Source organism: Trifolium pratense, linkage group LG6 (assembly GCF_020283565.1).
Source record: "Trifolium pratense cultivar HEN17-A07 linkage group LG6, ARS_RC_1.1, whole genome shotgun sequence".
NCBI lineage: Eukaryota > Viridiplantae > Streptophyta > Magnoliopsida > Fabales > Fabaceae > Trifolium > Trifolium pratense.
Window position 1 is genome coordinate 41546150 of NC_060064.1, and position 17835 is coordinate 41563984.

The 17835-nt window shown below is 36.0% G+C and overlaps 1 protein-coding gene and 1 long non-coding RNA gene across 10 annotated transcripts; one reads left to right on the plus strand and one right to left on the minus strand.

Annotated features, from left to right (window-relative positions):
• Positions 1 to 1360: 1360 nt before the first annotated feature.
• Positions 1361 to 10224, plus strand: LOC123888500. Of its 8 annotated transcripts, none has more exons than XR_006802136.1 (7): positions 1398 to 1752; positions 1873 to 2045; positions 2151 to 2568; positions 3562 to 8498; positions 8665 to 8772; positions 8878 to 9019; positions 9995 to 10224. It is a non-coding gene; the product is annotated as an uncharacterized LOC123888500 (long non-coding RNA). The 8 variants fall into 8 exon arrangements; XR_006802137.1 differs by having other exon boundaries at positions 1399 to 1752; positions 2212 to 2568; XR_006802135.1 differs by having other exon boundaries at positions 1361 to 2045; positions 2212 to 2568.
• Positions 10186 to 17500, minus strand: LOC123888499 (polyadenylate-binding protein 1-like). 2 transcript variants are annotated; one of them, XM_045937582.1, is made up of 4 exons: positions 17169 to 17500; positions 15427 to 15536; positions 15222 to 15340; positions 14463 to 14784 (listed from the first exon to the last, which is right to left on the minus strand). In XM_045937582.1, the coding sequence occupies exons 1-4, from the start codon at positions 17266 to 17268 to the stop codon at positions 14751 to 14753; spliced, it is 363 nt and encodes a 120-aa protein (XP_045793538.1). In that variant the 5' UTR covers positions 17269 to 17500; the 3' UTR covers positions 14463 to 14750. The 2 variants fall into 2 exon arrangements, with proteins under 2 accessions (XP_045793537.1, XP_045793538.1); XM_045937581.1 differs by lacking the exons at positions 15222 to 15340; positions 15427 to 15536; positions 17169 to 17500 and adding an exon at positions 10186 to 14259 and having other exon boundaries at positions 14704 to 14977.
• Positions 17501 to 17835: the final 335 nt, after the last annotated feature.

The following is a 17835-nucleotide window of genomic DNA, read 5'->3' on the forward strand; positions in this document are numbered from 1 at the left end:
CTCAGTGGAAAGGTTGGCAGCATGATCAGATTGAGCATTGGTTGGAGGTTCATTGGCAGTCGACACTTGAGCTGGATTTGGCAAAGGGTTCTCATGTGGTGGCCTTTGATCAACATTAGTTTCTTCATTATTAGGCTCAAGAGTGTTGCCCTCTGCGCCATGATGTGGTGAACCAGTAGGCTTGGGTGATGGTGACTTGTTAGGAATAGCAGTTTCGACAGGCTAAGCAGACGGAGTCCTTTCTAGCACAGTTTCATGCTGCGCAGCAACTGGTTCTTCGACCACTTCTTTAGCCACTTGGCTGGGAGAAGGATTATCCTGAGGGACAGCTTGTGAAGGATTTTGTGGCTGAAATAAATAAAGTCATAAGATAAATAACAAGCCCAAGGAAATAGTAAGAAATAAAAGAGATGGCTTACTTGGGTTTGATTGTCAAAAGCAGCTTCAAGTACTTGAGGCGCTTCTGTTGTGACAGCAGGAGTCTCGACAGCAGTAGTCGAAATGGGAGACTCTCTATGCTTCTTCTTCTTCTTCTTCTTTTCTGTCTGCTCTAGAAGAGGATTCTCATGAGGCATAGGAGTGTCTGTTTGTGCCTCAACCTCAGAGGATTGATTTTCAGGAGTAGCCATTTGGCTAGATTGTCGATCCTTCTTTTTCTTCTTGTCTTTGGTGGGTTCATCATTATGGGGAGGATCTTGTGTGGTGGTAGTGTTTGTTTGTTCAGGAATAGCTGAAAGAACGTGTGTGTCCTGCAAGCCACATTTTCAATAAGGTTGCATCCAAATCAAAGGAAAAAGAAGTTTATGGTCAAATAGTTACCTTATCTGCAACGCTCGAACAAGCAGCTGGAGTAGGCTTTTGCTTCTTTGAAGAGGAAGGGACCTCACTTGAATGTGATCTTTTGCGTGAAGTAATCTGAAAAGGGCATAGCAAAGTCAATATGGAAAACTCCACAGAAAGCTTGAGAGTTAATAAAAGGTAAATGCTTACCCTTAGCTCAACCTTTGGTGGTGGAAGGGGAGGTTTGTTGGAACTGCTAGAACATGCTTTCGACTTACTCCCTGCACAAAAGAGGTGCACATAAGAGAAAAGTACGCAAGTTAAAAACTATGTAAACAGAATTCGAAACAAAAGGTTACCTCTGGTGTTCAACTTTGACTTGATCTTGTTCAAAATGGATGTAACATCCCACTCTAATTATTAGAATTAATAATAATTAATAGTGTATGGGAGTAGTAAATGGAAGTTTGTCTCATGATTCAAACACCACACATGGAGGGACCACACTTTAGTAACCCAAGAAATTGAAAGAAACAAAATTTATCACAAACTTGAAACTTCCCTTAATTTCCCTTATCCCTCCACGGCTCCACGTGAAGTAGAAGCAAAACAAGGGTCAAGGGACACTCACCAATAAAGGAAGACAAGTCTATTCCTTCTTTCTCTCTTAGTCATTACCACAACAACACACAATGTCTTCTCTCTCTTTTCACGCATGAAAACAGAACAAAGAAACTCTCTTCTATTCCTCACGCAAACAACAACACCCACCCCCTTTATCCTTCATTTTAGTAATTCAAGAAACAAGACAAGTTATTCAAGCTCTCTCTCTCTTCCACCCCTCACTCCACGCCTCTGTCAAATACCCAGAAAATCCATCTTCAATTTCTTATGGGTTAGTGCTTGCATGTAACAATCCTGAGTCTTGAATCTTGTTACAAGACCATCAGTTCTGGATGTGAGCAAATTAAGGTAAGAATCACTAGTTTTCCCTCTCAAATGATTGCTCTTTCCCTTTTAGTCGTTTGGAAATCTCATGAGATTCATTGCTCCTACTCTTACTATTTGTATGTGAGTTTCTATGGTGTAAAGAGGACATTGGGAAATTGTGGTGGAGCTGGAACAAAATCAAAAGGGGTTGAATTTGAAATTAATTAAGGAGCTTGAAGGAATCTAAGAAAAGGGCAAAAACTTAAATTAATAGAAGCAACTGAGTTGGAGCATAACTAAAAGATTGTCATCATCTTATATTTTGGGGAACTGAGGTAAGGTTCAAGATTTGGTTTTCTCTCCTTTCTTCCTCTGTCCAGCAAGCTCTAAGCCTTAATTCCATCTCTTAATTTTTGTATTGTTGTACGTGGTGTTTTGAGGAAATGCAAACTCGTGGGTTTGAGGGAGATCAAGTTCATAACCTTTCAATTAACCATTCAGGAAAAATAAGAAAGAGCTTTCAAAGTTTTGGAGTTTAAAGAATTGTGTTGGTGATTTTAGAGAAACTTATGTTGAAACCCGTATTCCTGGATATACCCCTCACTAAAAAGGTAACTGCTCTTTCTCTGTAACTCCGATTGAGATTCCGTCTGTTTCTATGGAAAGCTGACGTTTTTCCCGTCGTTTCGGCACCTGATTTGTAAATTATGGATTTGGGATGAGCTCTATGGACGTGTTTGAAGTTGGAGTTCTGAAGCTGATTATGCAGAAAAATCAGTCATGGAAGTTGCGTATTTGAGCGACACCAACGGATGCTTAAGAGTGTGTGGAATAACTCGGAATTGCTAGACATCGCAGGTGGGTTCCTTTAGAAGCTTAACTTTTAGATTAGTTAGCACCTTTAGTTTCCCCGAATTCAATATATGTATGATAATATTATATGTATGATAATATTAGTATTAGTTAGGAAATTAGTCTCCCCAAAATTATGCATGACAACAATAGGGAAAATTAGGAAATAATTGTGTGAGAAGGTTTAATCCCAAAACCATCTCCATTCTAATTATATAATAATATTTTAGTTGCTTATGACTGGACATGAATGAGATTGTAGGTGGAATCTGATAAACTCTTTTAAAAGTAAAAACTGAGAATTGAACTGGTATTCTCGCATAGCGAGCATCTTGCTTCGCTAAGCGAGCGTATCAGATTAGGACTCGGTAGAATCAACATTTTAAATAAAAATTCACTCGTTTTATATCCCTGACTATTCTAGAATATTTCGTAAGCAGCGTAATAATATTATGTGATTAGAATGTTTATCACGCTCAGGAACTTAGGTTCTGGAATCAGGACAATTAGAATTACCCCGGGAAGGTTTTCTTTCTTTTGGGTAGGATAACCATTCAGGATTAGAAATTATGTTTCAGAATTTATCAGGATTGTTTGGTCATTAGTACCAATATCAAGAAGCGTGGTCATTAGTACCTTGTCAGGGGATTCATTCAGAATCCAAAATCATGTAATAAGAACTGTAAGCTCATGTTGTATTCCGACGTACATTATTATCGGTAAAACTAGGCCAGGCACTCTGGGACCGGCTTACCCCGGGGTGATCCTGTTATGATAAAATTGACAAGATAATTATTATGTGTGTTACACCTTTATTGCTTTATTATCATATTATGAAAACTTCAGGATTATGTCACGATTAGACTATTAGATATTCAGGTTCAGGTTAAAGTTAGAAACTATTAGTTTCAGTTGCCCAGGTGTAGTCACCAGTAGTTGGGTAGTAGGAGCTCACTGAGGCTTAGTGGTCTCATCCCATGACTTCCAATTTTTTTTTAGGTAAACAGGTTAACCGGAGCAAGGACCAGGTAGGAACTGATGATCGAGGTTGAGCTTGGATTATCGGATTAGAAGACTATCGACTTCTTCTTTGTTATTATGTTAATCTATTAAGTTAGAATTTAATTCTCTTCCGCTGTATTGTAACATATTATCACGTTATTCATGTGATATCTTGTAAGTCAATTAATTTATTCTGTAATTTTAATGTACTCAGATTCAATTATTAATATCTCGACTAAATATTCTAGACAATTTAGTTGGAGTGTTACAATTGGTATCAGAGCAGGTCGATCTAGTATCAGACCTTGCCATGAGTCATTAGAATTCATTCCTAAGTAGTACAGACCCTTTGGAGTCTGGACTGTTTACGCTGAAATCATCGCGTGCTGAGCCCGTACAACTCAGTATCGTGCGTGATATGCAGGGTATTACGGTTGAGAACCGAAGTGGACCAAAGAGGTCGAGTAGTAAGAACGGAGTAGAAGTGCAAACTCGGACGAAACTATAAGAACCAAGATCTTTGGAATCTAATGGTGGAACTGCAGCAATCAACGCCGCTTGAGTAAGTACCGTAGCACCAACAAGTGGCGCGTAGAATTTTGAAACCGTACGTGTTTTCGTGCCAGTAGTAAGAGGCATGTCAGGAGACGAAAGAACCATACACGATCAACTGACGGTAACATGTATAAGGATATGGAAAATTCTGGGAATGGAAAACTCAGTATCAACGTAAACGTTGACCGAAAGAGAATCGAGACTGAGTATAGTAAGATACCCCGATGTTAGTCGTAAATCCGGATTAGTAATGAGGCAAATAGATGGATGAGAAAATCTCTCAAAGTAGTAAATCACGAGCGGCGTATACCGAAGGTAGAATTGTTACACGGAGGGATGTAGATAAACCATTATACCGAAGTGTGTAGTACATAATAGTATCCAGCTGACACTATGTATCAGGTAAACTTTTCCGAACCTAGAAGTAACCACACTCTCTTGTGAACCTACTTACCAGAAGCATGTTGAACCAAGTAAAACCTAGCAGTCAGTAGACCGAAACTCTTCCTAAATACGTATCCGTCCATTGCAGCCAAGAAATTCATCCAATATTGTTAGAGCAATAAAAAAAAAAAAAAACCAATCACCTATACTAGAAAATTCAAATTAAGCCACATATACATATCATTATTTTTCGGATACCATCTTGTTAGATTACCCTATAAAATGTCAACATTAACTGTCCTCAATAAAAAGAATTCAACCTCTCAATTCGTAACCCGTAATCATACCACACCTTTAGAAGCCTAACCTTATTTAGTGTTGTGAATTCGTCTATAAAATCACACCAATAAAAGAACTTGATGTGTGGAGCAATAGAACGGCAACCAATGATTAAGCGGAATAAGCAATAATAATTAAAACCGATAAACAAGATAAAGGAGAAGAAAGAACACGATATTTGTTTACCCAGTTCGGTCCAATAATGACCTAGTCTTGGGGAGAGAGCAGCCCCTCCGTTCCACTATATCAAACGAGTAACTTTACAAAGAGTTCCAATTGAGTTACAAGAATTAATCCTAATTCTACCCAAATCCCGAATCTCTTCCCGTGGCCAAGAGACTCAATTTGATAAGTGTTTCCCAAGGTGTACCACAAAGATAGTTCTCCCACCCTAGAGTTGTACCAAGAGAAAAAACTTTTTTCCTCTCTAAAACCCTAGCCCTTGTGTGGTGGCAAACCCTAATTGAAAACCCTACATTGTTGCTCCCTTTCTCTCTCTCTCTCTCCTCTCTCTCTCTCTCTCTCTCTCTCTCTCTCTCTCTCTCTCTCTCTCTCTCTCTCTCTCTCTCTCTCTCTCTCTCTCTCTCTCTCTCTCTCTCTCTCTCTTTTTCTATGAATAAAGTGATCCCTATTTATAGAAAAATATATGCCAAAAAACTAGTAACAAATCTATTTTAAAATAAAACAAATCAAAGTCAGAATACCCTCAAAGAAAAGATTTTTCCCAAAAATACAGCAAAACAACACATGCTGTCAAAACGCGCTGCGCCTGGGCGTGAGAAGGCAGAATTGATCCCAGTTCTGCACGCCTGGGCGTGAGCAGGCAGAACTCCCAAAACCATGATTTTCTGACTTCTTGTTACCGAGATTTCAAGGCATATCCAACATTTAGTATAACAATCATAAATTCTCTCTTAACAATACCCGTTAAACTAACTGTCATCATTCAATTGTTCTTAAACTAGTAACTCAGTTAAGTACTAGTCTCAGTCAGTCACCAAACCATTTCATGTATCGAATCTATCAACTAATGACTCAACAAATCAATTAATCCCTCGATATCGGTAAGTTAAACTTGATATTGTGGAACGTCACTCTTAAGTAACCATATCAAATGTTTTCAGCCTTTAAGTTATGTTGATAGTAACTAATTTAGACCAAAGAAACCAATTACTCATGAGAAGTCACGAGTAATTTTAGTTCAAATTCTCACTCATCCTGTTAATCTGTTGATCATCGTCATTAAACTGTTCTAAAACGAATGACGTAGCTCAATGCTAGTTCTAGTAAGATATTTAAACCTTGAAGCACTCGAATGTCAGAATCATTCATCCAACCGAATTAGTTAACCTCCATGTAGGGTCTTATCAACTAATACCGAATAAAGTTCAGATTCACTCAATTCAGTGAAATTCAGAAATAGTAATGAGATCAATATTAGTATAGTGTGATCCCTTTAGTTTCATTCTCTATAACCATGTCAGTTCAGTGTAAACTCTGAGTATCTCTGCCAAAATGATTCAGCTCTCTAGTTTATTACCGAAAATCAGTTCAAGTCAGCATAGGTTGTAGTTACTTGTGTAAAGTAATGAAATGCCCTCACTCGTGACTAGCTAGCCAGATTCAGAATCCGACTATGTTTGTCAAATTTCCATCGCATTAGCTTACCAGTTACAATTTCAAACAAGTCTAACCCCTACCCTTAAGAGAAAATTCGAACTCAAGCTCATCTACACGTCAAATGTACAACTAGATCCTTTGTATTGTGCTAGGATGGATTGGAATGGTAGGTGGAAAGTTTCCCAAAGAACTATGAGTCCATTTGAAGAGGAGTTTAACTTATTGGCAAAATGATTTGTTGTATTTAGGCACTCTTCCACTCGTTTTATATTTCAATCGATTCTGGAGTATTTAAACAACGCATGTGCTATTTAGTGGTACATATGATATGTAGGCGCTTGTAGTGTTCGAAGATTAGAATAGCCATGAGAATGAAAACTTTTGGATTTGTTAGTATTAATACCCAAGCTTATACTCTCCAGATAACCTTATAACATTATTCAATGTCCCGTGTTACAGAGTATAACCCACCATGCCAGATACCGACCTACTAAATTAGTTGAGAAACCAAAGTTATTGCCGGAAGCAATAGAAAGAGATTAACCGTAGCAGAGATCGGTAGAATAAGAAGTTAAGCAGAACCAACTCCCGAATAGCATCAGTAGAGTAAGTCATAGTGGATGTTGAATCAAATAAGTTATTACAAGTGAATTACAACATGAAAAAGGAACGTAGAGAAATATGTGACACGGTGAGGAGACTAGGAGTATGAGACGACTGCAAGTGGTATGTATAGATGTGTCGTGTGACCGTAAGATATGGTAAAGTGTTAAATACAGTGGTGTGTCTGACGTCACGAAGTGGAACAAGTGTTAACTTGTGGCGTCCATTGATAGAAAGAGTAATAACAGCTGGAGTAATGCCGAATAAGATAAGATGATGTGTGACAGTGTCAGAGGGATCATTGAACAAGACTGTAATGACACAATTAGAAGAATGACAGTAAGTAGTCGAAATCAGAGTGCGCAACAAGTGTCAGAGAGAGGAATATTTTATTCCAAGGAACTGGACATAATTGACCGTGAGATGAATGACGAGTAAGTACGCATATGTTCACACTTAAACGTTGGATTAATAGTAGCAAAAATTGAGAAGTTTAACACCGTAAACTAGTAAGGAATAGTATGCTCCGAAGTTAATATGAAGAAGTCTCTGAATTTCGAGGGCGAAATTCTTTTAAGGGTGGTAAATTGTAACATCCCACTCTAATTATTAGAATTAATAATAATTAATAGTGTATGAGAGTAGTAAATGGAAGTTTGTCTATGATTCAAACACCACACATGGAGGGACCACACTTTAGTAACCCAAGAAATTGAAAGAAACAAAATTTATTGAAACTTCCCTTAATTTCCCTTATCCCTCCACGTGAAGTAGAAGCAAAACAAGGGTCAAGGGACCCACTCACCTATAAAGGAAGACAAGTCTATTCCTTCTTTCTCTCTTAGTCATTACCACAACAACACACAATGTCTTCTCTCTCTTTTCACGCATGAAAACAGAACAAAGAAACTCTCTTCTATTCCTCACGCAAACAACAACACCCACCCCCTTTATCCTTCATTTTAGTAATTCAAGAAACAAGACAAGTTATTCAAGCTCTCTCTCTCTTCCACCCCTCACTCCACGCCTCTGTCAAATACCCAGAAAATCCATCTTCAATTTCTTATGGGTTAGTGCTTGCATTTAACAATCCTGAGTCTTGAATCTTGTTACAAGACCATCAGTTCTGGATGTGAGCAAATAAAGGTAAGAATCACTAGTTTTCCCTCTCAAATGATTGCTCTTTCCCTTTTAGTCGTTTGGAAATCTCATGAGATTCATTGCTCCTACTTTTACTATTTGTATGTGAGTTTCTATGGTGTAAAGAGGACATTGGGAAATTGTGGTGGAGCTGGAACAAAATCAAAAGGGGTTGAAATTAATTAAGGAGCTTGAAGGAATCTAAGAAAAGGGCAAAAACTTGAATTAATAGAAGCAACTGAGTTGGAGCATAACTAAAAGATTGTCATCATCTTATATTTTGGGGAACTGAGGTAAGGTTCAAGATTTGGTTTTCTCTCATTTCTTCCTCTATCCAGCGAGCTCTAAGCCTTAATTCCATCTCTTAATTTTTGTATTGTTGTACGTGGTGTTTTGAGAAAATGCAAACTCGTGGGTTTGAGGGAGATCAAGTTCATAACCTTTCAATTAACCATTCAGGAAAAATAAGAAAGAGCTTTCAAAGTTTTGGAGTTTAAAGAATTGGGTTGGTGATTTTAGAGAACTTATGTTGAAATCCGTATTCCTGGATATACCCTCACTAAAAAGGTAACTGCTCTTTCTCTGTAACTCCGATTGAGATTCCTTCTGTTTCTTTGGAAAGCTGACGTTTTTCCCGTCGTTTCGGCACCTGATTTGTAAATTATGGATTAGGGATGAGCTCTATGGACGTGTTTGAAGTTGGAGTTATGAAGCTGATTATGCAGAAAAATCAGTCATGGAAGTTGCGTATTTGAGCGACACCAACGGATGCTTAAGAGTGTGTGGAACAACTCGGAATTGCTAGACATCGCAGGTGGGTTCCTTTAGAAGCTTAACTTTTAGATTAGTTAGCACCTTTAGTTTCCCCGAATTCAATATATGTATGATAACATTAGTATTAGTTAGGAAATTAGTCTCCCCAAAATTATGCATGACAACAATAGGAAAAATTAGGAAATAATTGTGTGAGAAGGTTTAATCCCAAAACCATCTCCATTCTAATTATATAATAATATTTTAGTTGCTTATGACTGGACATGAATGAGATTGTAGGTGGAATCTGATAAACTCTTTTAAAAGTAAAAACTGAGAATTGAACTGGTATTCTCGCATAGCGAGCATCTTGCTTCGCTAAGCGAGCGTATCAGATTAGGACTCTGTAGAATCAACATTTTAAATAAAAATCCACTCGTTTTATATCCCTGACTATTCTAGAATATTTCGTAAGCAGCGTAATAATATTATGTGATTAGAATGTTTATCACGCTCAGGAACTTAGGTTCAGGAATCAGGACAATTAGAATTACCCCGGGAAGGTTTTCTTTCTTTTGGGTAGGATAACCATTCAGGATTATAAATTATGTTTCAGAATTTATCAGGATGTTTGGTCATTAGTACCAATATCAAGAAGCGTGGTCATTAGTACCTTGTCAGGGGATTCATTCAGAATCCAAAATCATGTAATAAGAACTGTAAGCTCATGTTGTATTCCGACGTACATTATTATCGGTAATACCAGGCCAGGCACTCCGGGACCGGCTTACCCCGGGGTGATCCTGTTATGATAAAATTGACAAGATAATTATTATGTGTGTTACACCTTTATTGCTTTATTATCATATTATGAAAACTTCAGGATTATGTCACGATTAGACTATTAGATATTCAGGTTCATGTTAAAGTTAGAAACTATTAGTTTCAGTTGTCCCGGTGTAGTCACCAGTAGTTGGGTAGTAGGAGCTCACTGAGGCTTAGTAGTCTCATCCCACGACTTCCAATTTTTTTTTAGGTAAACAGGTTAACCGGAGCAAGGACCAGGTAGGAACTGATGATCGAGGTTGAGCTTGGATTATCGGATTAGAAGACTATCGTCTTCTTCTTTGTTATTATGTTAATCTATTAAGTTAGAATTTAATTCTCTTCCGCTGTATTGTAACATATTATCACGTTATTCATGTGATATCTTGTAAGTCAATTAATTTATTCTGTAATTTTAATGTACTCAGATTCAATTATTAATATCTCGACTAAATATTCTAGACAATTTAGTTGGAGTGTTACAATGAATGAGTCGAATCCATCAGAAATAGCAGTGAGCAAGGCAGCCCTATTGACCAGGCGTCCCTCGTAGTGGAGAGACCACCATTTAAAGAATTCCCTGTTGCAGGCATGAGAAGGAGCAAACTCGAATGGAGTAAGCTCATAGGAAGGTTTGCTGAAATGGTTCAAAAATGTACGGAACTGTGGCTCCGTCATGCTATATTTGCCTAAGCAAATTTCCCTTTCCTCCAAGTATATGTTCTTTGGGAGTATTTGGGTTAATCCAAATTGGCGAGACACCAAGTTTGGGAAGTAGCCAACCAGCCCAAAATCTCCAGATGTCAACCCAATTCGACAAGATAAAACTGTGGGCATCAAATAGGCACTCCAAATGTTGTCGACCACCTCCTCGAGATCTGGTGGAGAAGGAAAATGTTGAGTAAACCAAGGAGGGCCAAGTGGCCTGTCCACGAAGGGAGCAAAACTCGGCTTGAACTTTTTCAAGTTGAGGAAGGCATTGAAGTATTGTTGGAAGGCCACATCATAAGCAAGGCCTCTCTCCCTAGGAACCAGCCTTGCTAGCCTTGTGCCTTCGACTTGGCGCGCGAGCGATTCCTCATAAAATGGCTCAGGCAAGAAAAGGTCAAGTTCTGCATGAAATGTGGCATTCAGCCATAATTGCAGCAACCAGAAAGGGTCAGCTCCTAAGAAGGTGGATCTGTCACCTGTCTTCTTAAGATGCTCACAAGCATCTCTCATGGATTCATAAAGACATCCAAGAATAAGTCGAGCAAAACTAAATTGCTGACATTCATGCAGCTGAATGGCCATAGGAATGAATTTTTTGGCCACTTGGAGAGATTGAGTGTAGAAAACATACTGAGATAGCCAGAGGGTTAAAAAAGCAACATGTTCCTCAGCACTTACCTCATTATCAGTCTTTCAATTCTCAAGGATATATTTGGAGTAAGATTTGTTTCGAAAATCAAACTTGATGGTGTCAGAAGCTTTAGAGGGATCATAAGTGTCCCCAAGGGGTGATAAACCAGTAATAGCAGCAACATCAAGTAGTGTAGGGGTCATCATGCCACATTCGAAGTGGAAAGTGTTGGTGGAAGATTCAAAGAAATGTAAAGCAGCAATAATCATTTCTTGTTGATATTTAAGACCTGTCCTAGAGAGTTGAATAAGGTCATAAATACCACACGCTTGCCAAATATCAGCCTTGTCCTATTTTATTCTATCTAACCAATTAAGGTATTGGTCATTTAAAGAAGGAGTTGATCGAAACACCCTATTAGGCGCTTTAATGTAACTGAAGTTATAGGGTTCACTAAGAAAGACCCTAAGAGTACAGAGCTTGTAAACAGGAAAAATGGGTATGGTGTTAGGATTACGATTTATGTCATCTGGTTTAGGTCCCCCAAATGCATGCACCAGATTATCAATGGAATAAGGGAAGATTACCTGGCTTTCCCAAACCTTTTGTAAGTCAGTTCGCAGCGAGGGTTCTGGAACAACATCTTCTTCATAAGAAGAAAGTGTGGTAGTGGTCCACTTGCCGGCGTAGGGAAGTAATTTTCCAACGTTTGAACTTGACGCCATTGTTGAAGTTCAAGAACTTTGCGGAAAAGCGACGATTAGGGTTGAGATTGGGAATCGCGGGTTGTTTGGAACAGTTTAGAAAGAAGCTGAGAAAAGAAAAGGCTGGCGATGTGATGATAAGTAAAGTTTCAAAGTTGAAGGTGTTTGGAAGCAAGAGATTCGGCGAAGAATTCTCAGATGTTAAGGAAGAAGATGAACAGTTGAAAGAAAGAGTGTGGAAAAAGAACAACGAAGAGAGGATTTGGCTATTTATAGAGGCGTGTGATCGTAGGATTAAAATAATCCAAAAAGGAATATAACAACTTCTTCAACTTCTTGCGCAGACAAGTGTCCAAATCCCTTGACAAGTGGAAAAAGAAACAAATTTTGGAGCCAATCCAAAATTTTGGATATCAGCCCAAACGATAGGAGAAATAATTGAAAAAAAAATGAAGATATCCATTAGTACTTTCAAAAATGCTACTTCCTCCTTCGATAGACACAGTCGAAAGTGGCATTTTTGGGGGGCAATTTGTTGGATATAAATTTGGTACTTATCAATGAAATATAATTGGTAGGTCCAACATTTATTTGAAGGTTATATTGTTAAAGTAAAACTTTCAAATGTTGTGTCGAAGTATCAATCATGTTGAAACGGAAGAGGGTTTCGAAGACTTTGAAAGGTACGTTTGGGTTTAGTTTTGTCAAGAACCTGTCGAAAGCACAGATCGAGTCGAAGGGCTAGCTGGGTCAGGCCCAAAAGAAACAGCAACGGCCCAATAAGCATTGGCGCGCGCTGAAGGAGTGAAGATTGAAAGTGGAGAATGTGGGTCGACGTGGCCGATCGAAGGACGTCCAGATGATCAAGAAGCAGTTACCACTTCACTTTAGTATTTATAGCAGTTTTTCATTCAGAACAAGGGTCACAAAATTTTATACAAAACTCTCTCTGAAAATTCTAAGTACTCAGCGTTCGAACGAAAGGAATATCTGAGGAGAAATGTATGTTTTGTGAACCATTTACTTGTAACTGCTTTACATTTCAATGCAATTTACTTTCCAGCAATGTTCTTTAGCTTTATTTAATGTTTATTTATGAAATTGATGTTTCGAGACGATTCGAACTAGCATTCTTTCTTATTGTTTGCAAAAGATTTAACTCTTAAGTGTTTGTTTTTCTTTTAAAACGAACATTCGAACAATTTTTCTAAGTAAACAAAACACAAAATTGTCCTGAGATTTACTAGTTGGTCTAGCGAGTTTAAATACTTAAACTAGCGGTTGTTTACCAAATTTCCACGTAAACAATTATGAAATTATAAATTTCATAAAAAACTAATGTAATCTTGAATGGATACACAAAACATAGAGCGTATGATAAAGTCTACACAAAATCATACAGTCTCCGTGAGTTAGATGAGATTGAACTATTTTATCATTAAAATTGGAATTCTTAAGTCGTGAATCGTTAATACATAGAAGTTAGAATTACTAAATTGTAGTTAGTCTAATTAAGTGAGAAATATTACTCCATTTCCTTGTGATATGAAATTCATGCTCTAATATTATTGGTAAATTAATGTTTGGTCCATTTTGTTTTTCCTCTCCATTTAGATGACGTATTTTGTAGTTACCCTTAAAATTTTGTTAGATAACTATCAACATTGTTCATAAGCTCATGTGGATATATGTTGCAAGTTTGTGTGAAGAGTAAATGTTATCTGATAAATATAAGTTGTTGGCAAAATGAAATCTCTTGAACCAAGAAAAACTTAATGAATGGAACCCAATATTAGGAGATTTCCGATTACCTTCAAATTTATATTGTCATAAAATAACATTTGTATGATAATAATGAGAAACTAATGTCTTTTTTCAAAAATCAAAGCTTTTTGACATCTTTTTATACCAATTTTTTGAAAAAATTATATATACAACACAAAACTAATATGTCTCTTGTTTTAATTCATTTGGTTTACACTACTTCACCTATTTAAAAAACTATGCCGTAATTTACACAAGTTTTTCAATGTGCAAGCACTTTGCTTTCATTTTTTTCACTAAAATTATCCCCAAAAACATTGTAGGGAAAGCAACATATAAAAAGAGAAGTATGCTACAAATCATATCTAAAAAGATTACAAATAGATCACATGCCTAGAAAAGATTCAAGGCCTAGTTCCCATACAATCTCTATCATGACGGTAGGAGTAACAATAGGCTAATGGTATGCTCTTAATGTCCTCTATAGTTATAATTCTTGCACTTAGTAGTAATAATAAAATGAAATTAAGTAATGGAAAGGAAAATCAAAGAAATAATACACACTATAATAAAACTAAATATAATCCTCAAAATTATCTCATTGTTCTGTAACAATTTGTGTTAGCGCTATCTCCCTTTGTAACCTCCCTTCATCTTACCTCTTTCCTGCAACCATTCCACACTCATGTCAAAAATAGTTGATGACAAAATTATAACAGAAGACAATGGGTTGGTGATGATAAAACTAAAAGCAAAACCTTAGACTACCAAACACCCTTCAAAGTAAGGTATATGAGAGATTATACTACTCTCGATCAAATAGAAGCACATTTGATTCCTTTTCAATAAGCCTTACATAATTTAGCTTCTTCAAAAAAAATAAAAAAATAAGCCTTACATCAAATAAATGGCAGATTCTTTGCAACCTTACAACATTCCACAAAATTTATCTTATAATCTTACATTGCAGTTGAGGCCTATAAACCTTCAATCAAGCATTATATACTAAAAAATGAATTATTCTATAACATTAAGTTTAAATACCATAAATTGGGTGAACCTCTATTCTATCAATAAAGTAAACTAAAAAATAAGATGCATCTTACTTACTTATGAGCATCTGGAACAACCATTCAACTATTCTCTTGATCATCTTGTCATATCATATGGATGTAGGATTCTTTCATAAACCTTCAATCAAGCCATATACCCAACAATGAAACTAACAACTAAAATATCAATCAATATAGGAGAAAACATATAATCTCGTAATAACAATAACAATATAAAATGTAATTGAAGCAACTTGCAATTATATCTCAAAGGACCTAAATTCAACATATGTTGTGAATCTGGATGCAAGCAAACATACTAATACTAATCACTACAAAACAATTGAATTGTTGACTTTGTTATTTTCCTTTTTTCTATGGCACAACAAAGACACATGTGAAGCAAATCCATCCACTAATTTCAAATATAACAGTCACAATGTGAAGCACCATGTAAACAAAAAGTAACATATTTACTTTTTAAGACATAAAATTTACAAAATGGATGATAGAGACAAACAAAAGTAACAACAAATTCTAGGTAAGTAGTTTATTTAGCTTCTAATGATAGCTTACCAGTAAGCATGTGGTGGATAGAATGGTGAAGGCATGAAAGGCCTCCTTGCTCGTAAACCAGCAGGTCTTCTTCCAAAATACTGCTTCAATCCAGGCACATTTGTACATTTCGCAGACGCCTGAAGGAAAAATCATAATTCAAGTAAAAATGAATGTAAACATGGAGTGATTAATTGAATTTACACAGATAATCAGATAAAAATACCTTTAGCTGTCGGCCATGCAATTCAGTTTCATTTAAAATGAGATCATTCTGAACAACATGTACCTCAACAAATTCTAGGTAAGCAAATCCTTTCGATTGGCCAAATTTGTCTGTCAGTGTTGTCATTTAAATACAAAATAAAAAAATAAAAAAAGAAATAAAACTGATTGTGTTCAACAATAAAAGCAAGAACAGGGAAAAAAATTTATATAGATCTCACCTGATTGTGTTCAAGACATTAATCAACCAAAGTGAGGATGGAAATGCACCCCATCTCACCTATTATTGGAGATGGAGGAGGCAAAAAAAACAGAGAAGAGGGAGAATCCTTATAATATATACAAATTAAAATGATCTGACCTTGCCAATTTTTTTTGTTTGTGTTGGGAATTAAACTGGGCTTACGAAAAATATTGCCCATTACAACATTACACGATAACAATTGCTTCTCAATGGTCAATTCAAAAAATTGTCCAAAAGAGGAATCACAAAGGAAGAAAAAGAGGAGTCACAAAGGTAAGCATTGTTTTTTAAACTTCAGAGGGATTTTTGAAATTTGAATTTTGAAAACATTTGTCACAGCTTGTAGAATAGGATTGCAAAGTAACAACTTTTGATTTTTCACCAAAATGGGATGGTCAAGATGCACAAAGAAAAGAAGAAAAGCAGAGCTGAAAGTGACACAACACTGTGTGTTCTGCCTTGCCAATTTTTTTTTGTTTGACTGTGAAAGAATTACCAAAAGTAGGAGTTCAAGGTCAAAACGTGAAGTCTGCCAAAAAATGCATCCTTTCATTCAATATCATTAAAACAGGTGTTTTGGTCGTAAAAAATTAGAGCTTCAAATTAGCACAACACTACTTAGTGTTATTAAAAGCATTATGTTTCAACACACAAACCAATTAACTCATTCAAGTATTGTTCTAACCAATCAACCAATGAAAGTATTGATGAAAAATATCTTATGCAACTTCTTTTACATGTGATAGAAATAAACTTTGCATCATGATAATCAAAATTCCTAGAAATCTGAGGATTAAAGTTTTCAGAAATCTTTATCCTATAATTAATCATAAAGTAAAAAAAAAAAGCTTAACTACACATTTGGTCCCTTACATTTATTTTAGGTTTCAATTTGGTCCCTTACGTTTAAAAAGAATCAATTTGGTCCCTTACGTTTCTATTAGGTTTCAATTTAGTCATTTCCGTTAGTTTTGTCACTAACACCGTTTGAACTATACATGTGTCACTGTGTTAAAGTGTCCACGTGTCAGTCCACATATATGAATTGATTGCCACATGTGACAAAATTGACGGAAAGGACTAAATTGAAACTTAATGGAAACGTAAGGGACCAAATTGATACTTTTTAAACGTAAGGGACCAAATTGAAACTTAAAATAAACGTAAGGGACCAAATGTGTAGTTAAAGTATGCAACTAAAGTAAAATTGTAAAATTGATCAGGAAAAAATAAAAAAATTCCAAAAATAATCATATTTTTTCATATTCATTACACTAATTCAAGCAAATCTAATTCATATAAATATAGTTTCATAAAAAACTAATCCATGGAAATTCATAAACTTGACCCCTCAATTTGATAGTCTTCATCCCCTCAATTCAAATAAGATATTTCGAAATAAACAGAACGGAACAAAAAAACCTTGAGAAAAGATGAAGCAAATTCTCATCACGTTAGAAAGAAAATGGATAGTTGTTTTGATTGTTAACATGGCATACCTTTATTTATCCTCAAATTGATGAGCAGCAAGAACCTCTGATTGCACATGAAAACAAAAAAATAAAGCAAAGATCTAAGTAGAGCAGGAAGCAACATCATTACAAATTGAAGGAATAAAATATAATGATATGAAATACGAAAATGAATGAAACACAATAATGAGAAACATCTTTTTTCATAATCCAAAGCTGGTTGACATTTTTTTATACCAGATTTTTCTTTTCATGTAAATATGAGAGATTGAGAGTTCTTAATTTTTCTTAGGCTTATAAATAACAGCACAATAAAACTAACATCAACTAAAACTGTCACAAAGCACACCATCAAACCAAAACACCATAAAAAAAAAAACATTAACAATAATAATATCACTTGAACTGGTTCCTGCTATGTGTCCTTGCTAATAGCAGATCCGACGGTGTTTCCTTCTTGATGGAGGTTCCTTCCATTGCAGCTTCAATTGATTTTCCTTGTATTCAAAATCACTGTTACTTGTCTTTTGCCGAAAAAAGAGAATGGAATAAAATTAGGGATTGGTAAACGGCTAATTGATTTTATTTTTTATGCATTGATATATAATAAAGTGGTTGCCATCAAGAACAACTAATTAAAGTGGTTGCCACTTAAGTAAAATAAGTAACAACTAATTGATAGGATATTTTATAT